Below are 9,901 nucleotides of genomic sequence, written 5' to 3'. Positions count from 1 at the left end.
CATCAACCAAAGTAGTTGACTGGAGTGTAGCATTGTCAGATTGATGGTCAACTGGTACATCAACTAAAATAGTTGTTTGATGATGCTCATTAGCTGGACCTGTAAGTGCAACTTGTTCCTCACTGCTACTAGCAGATCCAAAATCTGCAGCTGGAGTTTCAATACTACTGTATAAATCATAACCTTCAACCTGTTCCTCAACATATGATCCTGCGTCTGAGAGGTCAATTGTACTCTCATTATCACTAGTAATGTGTGGACTAGCAGCCTGTACTTCCCCTGAATCAGACTTATCATGTGCCTGCAATTTAGAAAAAGATTCAACAAAAGTAGCAAGATTAGGTGAGACATCAACGTTAGTCTGAGATTGTTTTGGAGACACATAGGGTAATGTGTTTTCATCAAACACAACATGTCTGGATATGTAAACCCTTCTTGTATGGGGATGATAACTTCTATATCCTTTGTGTAAGCTGTTGTACCCTATGAGCACACAAGGGTAGGTCTTTGGACTGAATTTGTTGCTACCCTTGATATATGAAAAACATCTACACCCAAACACTTTTAGGCAGTTGTAATTTGTTTCCCATACAACTTAACAAATAGAGTCACCATCTTTACGACTGAGAAGGGCAGTCTATTGATGAGAAATACTGCAGTGAGAAATGCCTCAACCCAAAGAAACAAAGGTAGATTAGCATGAAGTAGTAGAGTTAAGCCAGTCTCCATAATATGCCTATGTTTTATTTCTGCAATTCCATTTTGTTCAGGTGTGTTAGGACATGAAATATGTCTCACGATGACACAATCTTCCAAATGCTTAATGAAGTCTGTTTGGATAAATTCACCACCTCCATCACACTGAAAAATTTTAATATTTTTAGAAAATTATTTTTCCACCATTTTCTGGAATTTTAGAAAGACCTCAAAGAATTCAAATTTCTTTTTCAGTGGATAAATCCATGTATATCTCGTGTGATCATCAACATAAATAACATAATATTTCATATTTTGGGTAGATTTGATAGCAGCAGGTCCCCATTAATCACAATGTATTTTCAATAAAAGGTTCTTTCTCAAACCAAATAGAAGTTTACAACTCTTTCCCAACTGACAACTGGAACAAACAGTAGGCATTTTATTCCAACTACTAATATTGATGCAACTATTACTATTCAAAACATGTAAAGACTTCAAACTAGGGTGTCCTAATCTAGTATGCCACATGTTATCCGACTTGTTCCAATCGTGTGCAGCAGTCAAAGCATAGAGATTGTTATCTTCCAAAGCATAGAGTTCATTCCTTTTAGTTCCCTTGGCTAGCAGTGTCCTTGTCTTCTTGTCCTTTACAACAAAGTTAGTTTCATCAAATTCAAGAGTGCAACAATTATCCTTTGCAAGCTTACTAACTGAGAGTAAATTTTTATTTATCTTAGGGACTACAAGAACTTCTTTTAACTTTAGACTTGATCCGGATATGTTTCCAACATGTGTTATATCTAACTTTGATCCATTCCCAATAATGATTTTATCTGTTCCATTGTAGCGTTTAAGATTAGTTAGGATAACTGAGTTATGTGTCATATGACTACTTGCTCCTGAGTCCACATACAATGTGTCATCAGTAGTGTTTTGTAGATTAGTAGCAGTCAATGCTTGTGATGGCTCATCTACGGCTTGGTAAGAGTAATCCTACATGTAAAAACACTGAAGTGCAGTATGGTTATTCCTACCACTGATTTGACACACATCAGTATTGTTCCTCTCATGACTTCCACTTGAAGAACTGTTCTGAGGACTTGGTATGTTTCTGCTATTATAAGAACATGTTCCTTGTCCAGCAGGCTTAAAGCCTCTTCCTCTAGAATTGAAATTATTGTTTCCTTTTCTTTAAGAGTAGTTTCCTCTCCACCTGCCTCTTTGGGTAGAGAATGTCATGTTCTGATTTTGTTGAGGCATTTTTTCTTCATCCTCCCTCATATCAAAACCCCTGAGAGCATTAACAAATTGATTAAGAGTAGGATATGGTGCCTTACCTAGCATGACAGTCCTGAAGGTCTTGTACTTAAGACCTATACCTCTAGCAAAATTAATGACTTTGCTATCTTCATCTACAGGCTTGTGAATGGCTGCAAGGCCATCACATATGCCTTTGAATTTCTTAATATATTTGTCAATTGTTTTGGTTCCTAGCTTCACACTTTGCAGTTGTTGTTTGAGCTGGAACTCCTTATCTTTTGTTGGTTGAAGATAAGCTTCTTCCAAGCATTCCCACATCTCATTGGCAGTTGAGCAGCCTACGATCAAGTACATGATTTCTTTTGTCAAGGTGCCTGAGATCCAACTTCTTAGCAACACATCATTCTCCTCCCAGTCATCAACAATGTTGTTGTCTTCTGCACCCTTTGCGCCTGCTACAGTTTCCTTACTAGTCTTTCCAGTGGAACAAGTATCTTTAGGTGGTTCTGTGATGAGGTAGGTTAATCTCACCACTTGAATCAACTGAGACATTTGTGTCCACCATATAAGATAGTTCGTTGGCTTAAGTTTAATGGAGCAGGACGAAATAAGATGATGAAGTGAAGAGGTCGAAAGAGTGTTGGTAGAAGGGGACATTGCGGTTCGATTTTGTGGTTGTTTTGGTTTTGATCTAATACGTTAAAGAGCGGAAAAGCTTTATTGCTCTGATGCCATGTAGAAATCTCACGTCTAGGATTAGAGAAATCAAGGATTGTATTGATGATTATAATACTGAGTTACAAGCTCCTTATATAGGAGAAGAGTCCTATTCTAGTTATACTAGGAAACCTACTACAACACAATTATTTACATGAGTAGTATTGTATTATAACTCAAATACCTTATCCTAGTCGACTCCAGCAATATACAGTAGCATAGTTATACATAACTTAAGATTTAGTAGTCTAGTCCTAGTATGACTCTAACTCTAACTCGTCAGCCTGCTTTGATGGACCTCTTCCTTCGACATGTTCCATCAGTCTTCAAGCTTCCTTCAACAAGCGTAGGATATAATTTATGAAATATTTTGAGGTGAAAATATAAATTTATACCTTGTCAAAAAATAATTATCTAAAAGAGTAAGAGTATTCAAAAATTAAATACCAAAACAAAATAAGATTTTTTTTTTACAAATGACCCATATAAGGGAGAAAGCCACACATATATTTAACAGGCTTAGCCCAATATGTAAATGTGCTAGGAATTTACTTTACTATATTCTTAAGAAAGAACTAACAAAGTGTTAGGTGTTAAAAAGAAGAATTAACTTAAATAGTGGCACTCATCTAAAAGTTTTAATTATAATTAGTCGAAGGATATATAATGTATCATAATTGTATATAATTAAGATATAATTTATGTATATTGATTAGAATAAATAAATAAATAAATTGATTGGCTATTTATGTGAAAATTTTGAAATTATATGGTATGCGTAGAGTTGTAAGAATATTTGAACTTTTGACCAACTTACCCGATGAGCAAAACTTAGAGGTTGTTTAATTCATGGAATAACATGAGATATTTTTGAATTATATTTGAGATTAAATTTATAGTTCGTTTGATATATATATATATATATAAAAAAAAAATCACGAGATAAGTTTATACGTCAAATTTGGTATTATTTTATCTCATTGAATGTGCGATTAATAGTTTAAGGATTATAATCTCATGACTATAACTTTGAGACAACTTTATCCGTGAACCAAACTCCTTAAAATATAACAAGTTTTAACTTTTAATCTTGAAGATTTACCCATTGTACAACTGATAATCACTTTGTAGATATAATAAAGAGATGTAAAATTGAAGATTAATTCCCTATAATTTTTTAAATAAATTTATATATAAAAAAGCCCTACAAAATCAATTGACTTGGTCTTAATTACATGTGATAAAAAAAATACTTGGTAAAAGCAGTAGTAACTTATTTTATTTATATGAAAGTGATTATGGATTAATTTATGTTTATCCCAAGTTAGGATTCAAACTTTATTATGAACAATGTTAAAATAAAAATGATATTTCTTCTTTGACATTAGTGTCTTGTCCTATCCTATTGAATATATATATATATATGACATAATTGGAACAATATTAATGTGTTTGACCAACATACCTTTCATTGGTAATTTGTTAATCTTTAGGACCAATAATTGAATTTTATTGCACAATAAAAAAATTAATATAATTATGCATGAAGCTATCATAGATTATAAAATAAGAATCAATACAACTATACAAGTATACGATATCGTCATTCGTCATCTATTCGTCCTCGATTAACTAATTTGTTAATATCAAACGCGTTTTAAGTATTTTATTCTCATTCATTAAATTTAAAAAGGAAAAGAAATAAAAGGATCCAACAATGAGTATATTTTGTTTTCTATTAGGTGTTTAATATCTGTTAATTAATTTAAATTTATATCGTATAAAGTTTATCAAATACTATTTTAAAAAATGTAAAAAACCGAGGGACAGAAAATCGACGGATAGTATGTCCAAAAATCAGGAAAATAGACCGAGTCTGTTGTTTATTTTTTTAAAAAAAATTAAAAAATCAATAAAGTTTAAGAAAATCGACGGACGGATGTGAACTTTTTTCGTAAAAAATTATATATATATTTTAAAGAAATCTAACATAATCTTTCGGGTTTTTGATTATTATTTTTTTTACAAAAATTGACAAAGGCAAAGCCCACGATGTATCCATCAATTTGCCTTAAAAACTAATTATGTGTATCGAGTTTGACTCTCGATTTTGATGCAAGTTTTAGTAGCGTAAGGGGCGAGCGCTTCTCACTTAAAAAATTCTCATATCAAGAGCTCAAACAGAGACCTTTGTTTCAGTTGTGGAGGAATACTATTCACCCACACAATTTTCATTGCTTATCGAAGACTAACTTTAAATAAAAAGATATGGAGGTCGGAAATTAGGATAAAAACTTTTTAGATAGTTGAGCATTATCTTAGTACTCTTCCTTATCAATATTGTTATTATTAAAGCTTGTTAGTTCCTTTGCTTTGGCTACGCAATTATGTGTTATTGTTACTATACCTCTCTTCTCCATTATGTCCAGCATAACTGCTTCACTACTATATTTTCCTTTTCATATTGATTTTATCACATTTTACTTAAATCAAGGATGTGTCAAAATAGAGACAAGAATATTTATACACGACGCTCTTCAGACTCGGTCCACTTGAAAATTTACACTCAATATGAATTGATTTTAGGGAAATGGATTGATTTAACACTTCCTTAGGAATTTGTATTTTTGTACATGATAGAAACCTAAGTTGACACGTTACTTAGTACGCTTTTTTTTTTCTTGTACTAAACTTAGTACTTAATTTCCACTGGGTAAAAACTAATTTTTTTTCCATGATATATTAAATCAAGAAAGGATAAAGTCAAAAACATGGGCCAAAAAATTTAGTGATTAAAAAGCTGCTAATTAGTAAGTAGTTTGTTTCATCCAATAAAACATTTTTTTACAATCTGTCAACTTATTTTAACCTTCTCTTTTAAGATGTAACTAGGTAGAAAAAGTGGGATTTCATTGGATTTTGAAATAAATTTAAAAAGTTGTAAGAATTGTTATGTGATTAATTTAACTATATTTAATAAACGCTTGAGAATATATAGAGTTTTTTTTCTTTCAAAAATTGAACCGAAAGCGTTTAATATATAAATAATATTTTATCATGTGTTAGGTGCTTAATCAGAACAAATCATGATTAATAGTATACGTTTAAAGAATTATCGATTTATTAAGCATACTTTAAATCAAGAAAAGATCAAGTCAAATCATGGGCCATTTTTTTTTTTGTAGAAAAACAAAACCATGCTTAATTAGTTAACAAAAAGCTGCTTTATTTTAATGATCTCTTTTAAGATGTACTAACTAAGTAAAAAAGGGGGATATTCATTGGATTTTGTTGGAAAAAAAAAGGATGTAAGAAGGTAGATTAAAAAGGGTGACAATTCAAAAAAAAAGAACATTGATAAGTCAATCAATAAAGTGAATATTAATAATCATTATCATAAGTCACTGTAAAAAATCTCATACGTGATTAGGTGTTAGCAGACAATCTATTCCTTTTATTATGTTTGGTCATTTGTTGGGAGACATGTCAATCCTTTAAAAAGGAAAAAAAATATTGAAGAAATTAAAACCATAAGGAATTAGATGAACTATTTTGAGTTTTTTATTTTTCAAAAATAAATAAATTGTATTTTGTTTTGAAAATTGGCCAAGATAAGACTTAAAAGATAAGTTTAATTAATAGAGTGGTGGTTAAATGAACAATGATGTTTGAGTGGAGTCTTTGTTGTCCACAAACTCACACATTCAGAAAATAAGAGTAGCGTCAATGAGGATGTTACGTTGACTCCGTGCATATTGTGGACAAGATGAGAGATATGATAAGTTTGAAGATATGTCTAGAATAAGATAGGAGTGACATCCGGGCATGATGGACAAGATGAGAGAAGCAAAGGCTGATCGAGATGGTTTGGGCATGTACTAAAAAGATGCCCTAATATATGCTCCAACAAGAAGGTGTGAAATGTTGGATATGAGGGGATCCAAAGAAGCATCAAAGAGATTATTAGATATGACATAACATATATAACACTTTTGCAGCTTATTGAAGACACAATCCTAGGTAGGAAACTAGGACGATATGAAGATCGAAAATTAGGATAGAAAGTTAGTGAACAATTGTGTTGTATCCTCTATTGATTCAATATCGTATTATTTGTTATAATAACTACTCATTTCAATAATATTTTAACATGACTATTTTTTACTAATATATCTTCTTATACTTTTTTTAAACATGACTATTTTTTACTAATGTATCTTCTTATACTTTTTTTAAGTGAATCCATGAGACACTTACATTCCACTATCCTTAAGTGTGTATAGATGGCTAATAATTTTTGTTAGGTAGGTGTAGTATTCTATTAATGTTATATATAATTGACTCATGTAAATAAATCTAATTCAGATAAGCTCTAGAAAAATTGGAGTCTACCTAGAAATTATTAGCCTATTGTTTGGAACATGTCAAAATAATTTATGTGACCCCAACTAATTTGCCGTCAATTAGTCAATTAATTAACTTTATTTTATATCAAACCTATGAAACTCTTGGGGGATTTCTTGAAGTTTAAGAGAAAGACTGCTTACTTAAACAAACCCAAAAATCTATGCTTTATTATAAAATATTATATGTATCTGATTCAAGTCTTGAGAATGAAAAAATCTCTTGATGGAACATATTCATGAACAGAGTTAGGGTACCGAATGATTAAATAGCTTATATAAGGTTAAAATTATTTCCATATATAAAATAGATTCAAAATCTTCTTGATCAAATGTTTACTTCTTTATTATATTTTGATTATCACCTTAATGAAAAATTCTAGTTCCATCATTGAACGTACTTTTCTCCTTATGGACTTAGATTGATCGTTGATTTACACAATTAGTCAGCCAATAATGCAAAGCTACCGTACATAATAAATTATGACTGTACGCTACTAAAATCAAATTTGTATTAAAAGTGATGTATACGTTTGTCGCACGATGCATAAACTGAATTAATCGGACCAGTAAATTTTAGATAAGAAAATCCAATCAACTACCACTTTTTTTTTCTTTACAAGAGCTAGAGTTCAGCAAAAGTAAGTTAAAAATAGGTCTGTCCTTTTGACTTTGTAATTATAATTATATGACTCACAAAAATTCAAATTTTCTTCTTTTTTACTGTTTTAAACCCCCACCCCCTCCCCCTCCGCCTTCCACCCCCACCAACCCAAAGTCACCTCTTAGAGTATTATTTAATATAAATATTAGCTACAACAAAGAAACTCTTGTCCATTTGTCTATATATCTAACTAAAAAAAAATCCTCCCAAAAAAAAAACCATTAGTGTTTGTAAAACAACACATACACAAGAAAAAATGGGAAGAGCTCCATGTTGTGATAAAGCAAATGTAAAAAGAGGTCCATGGTCTCCAGAAGAAGATGCTAAACTTAAAGATTTTATTCACAAATTTGGTACTGCTGGTAATTGGATTGCACTTCCTCAAAAAGCAGGTATTTATTATTCAACTTACTTGTATCTTGTCTGTCGAAAACAGTCTTTCTATTCTGTAAAGGTAGGGATAAGGTTTGTGTACATGTTATTCTAAGTACTTTAGACCTATTTATGTGATTATACTGAATATGTTATTATTGTTATAGTCGGAAAATTGTGTTTGATGGTATTAATTGTTTGAATATTTTTCAGGACTAAGGAGATGTGGTAAAAGTTGTAGATTGAGATGGCTAAATTATTTAAGGCCAAATATAAAGCATGGTGATTTTTCTGATGAAGAAGATAGAGTTATTTGTAACTTGTATGCCAATATTGGAAGCAGGTGATTTATTTTATTTTATTTTATTTATTTATTTGCTATTTTAGGTTTCTATGATGACTTTGAGACTGAAAAAAAATAAATTGTCCCCACTAAAAATGGAAAAAAAAGAACCTCAATAAATGAGAAAAAAGGAAAAAAAATGTTTATAAATATTTAAATTAGGGTTCAGAAAGAAATGCAATTAGTCTGTTGGATTTTTTAATTAAAGATTCTTCCATTTATAGACAATTTTTTTCTGCATGCATGACAGGGTTTAGATCTAAGATAAACTTTTTGTTTATTTAACATAGTTCACTCCTCCCCCCTTAGTGTTTATGTTTACGGGAGATTTGGTTTTATAATCCGTTACATGTTAATATGATCATTTTTATAGAAGATCGTTAATGTATTTATTTTTAACATGTACAATTATGTTGGCAGGTGGTCAATTATAGCGGCTCAATTACCAGGAAGAACAGATAACGATATCAAGAATTATTGGAACACGAAGCTCAAGAAAAAGCTCATGGGATTAATAATACCTAATAACAATTCTTCTTCTTATAATAATAATAATTACCAAAAAAAATTACCATATTTTCCATCTACTTCTCTTCATCAAGCCCAACAAAATCTTGGGCCTTTTATTACTGGCCAAGAACAGCCCATTATTATTCCATCAGCCCAACAAAATATTATGTACACCAATAACAACAACTTGATGATGATAGCCAATAATTTGCAAAATTATCCAAATTTTGGTGCTACAAATTATAATTTGCAAAATTATCCAAATTTTGGAGAAGTTGCAAGTTGTTCTTCATCAGATGGAAGTTATTGCAGTCAAATGAGTTTTGGTACTAATAAAGATATTATTAATATTAAAAGAGAAGAAATTATGAGCTTTGGTCATCATGATGGTGCTATTTATGAAGAAATTAATAACCAACAATTTAATTTTGGTTATTTTGGAAATACTATGCAGGAGATTGCTACAAGTTGTTGTACCAATGGCAATAGTGGTAGTACTACCCATAGTAGTAATAATTTGTTGTTGTACAATAATGATGAAAACTGTAACAAGTCAAATGAGATAGGGATGTTTTATTACTAAAAAAATGTAAGTACAATTATGGAAGATGTGATAGTTGTTGTGTTGTTGGGGGTATGGGGTTATTGCCAAGTAGATTTTGGACTTTTTTTTTTGGGGTTTTGTGTAGCTCTACTTATGTTGGAATTGAATGGAAAAGAACTTCCAGATTTCATTTTAATTTGGTGTTTGATATTTATTGTGAGATTTTGATTAATTTTAATTTATATTGTGTAAGATTTATTTTTTCTTGAAACTTGATGTATGGTACTTGGTTTGAAATCATCATGACTAATTTGATTTGCATAATGCATCCCCATAAAACTCATTTAATGTTTTGTGTAGCTACTTATGTTGGAATTGAATGGAAGAAA

At 30.7% G+C, this 9,901-nt stretch overlaps 1 protein-coding gene across 1 annotated transcript; it reads left to right on the top strand.

Annotated features, from left to right (window-relative positions):
* The first annotated feature begins 7,915 nt into the window (after positions 1 to 7,915).
* LOC125844685 (transcription factor RAX2-like) lies at positions 7,916 to 9,701 on the top strand. The gene is made up of 3 exons (XM_049524003.1): positions 7,916 to 8,135; positions 8,329 to 8,458; positions 8,879 to 9,701. Exons 1-3 carry the CDS (start codon positions 8,000 to 8,002, stop codon positions 9,549 to 9,551), a joined length of 939 nt encoding a protein of 312 aa, XP_049379960.1. The 5' UTR covers positions 7,916 to 7,999; the 3' UTR covers positions 9,552 to 9,701.
* Positions 9,702 to 9,901: the final 200 nt, after the last annotated feature.

The sequence above is a fragment of the Solanum stenotomum genome, chromosome 11, assembly GCF_019186545.1.
Source record: "Solanum stenotomum isolate F172 chromosome 11, ASM1918654v1, whole genome shotgun sequence".
In the NCBI taxonomy this organism is placed as follows: Eukaryota; Viridiplantae; Streptophyta; class Magnoliopsida; order Solanales; family Solanaceae; genus Solanum; species Solanum stenotomum.
This window is presented reverse-complemented; position numbering and strand designations above follow the sequence as displayed.

What these genes read in the sequence shown, in the direction of transcription:
- LOC125844685 (XM_049524003.1), top strand. Translation starts at nt 8,000, where the DNA reads ATGGGAAGAGCTCCATGTTGTGATAAAGCAAATGTAAAAAGAGGTCCA. An exon ending in TGCACTTCCTCAAAAAGCAG is followed by an intron (nt 8,136 to 8,328) that starts GTATTTATTATT and finishes AATATTTTTCAG; the next exon opens with GACTAAGGAGATGTGGTAAA. An exon ending in TATGCCAATATTGGAAGCAG is followed by an intron (nt 8,459 to 8,878) that starts GTGATTTATTTT and finishes TTATGTTGGCAG; the next exon opens with GTGGTCAATTATAGCGGCTC.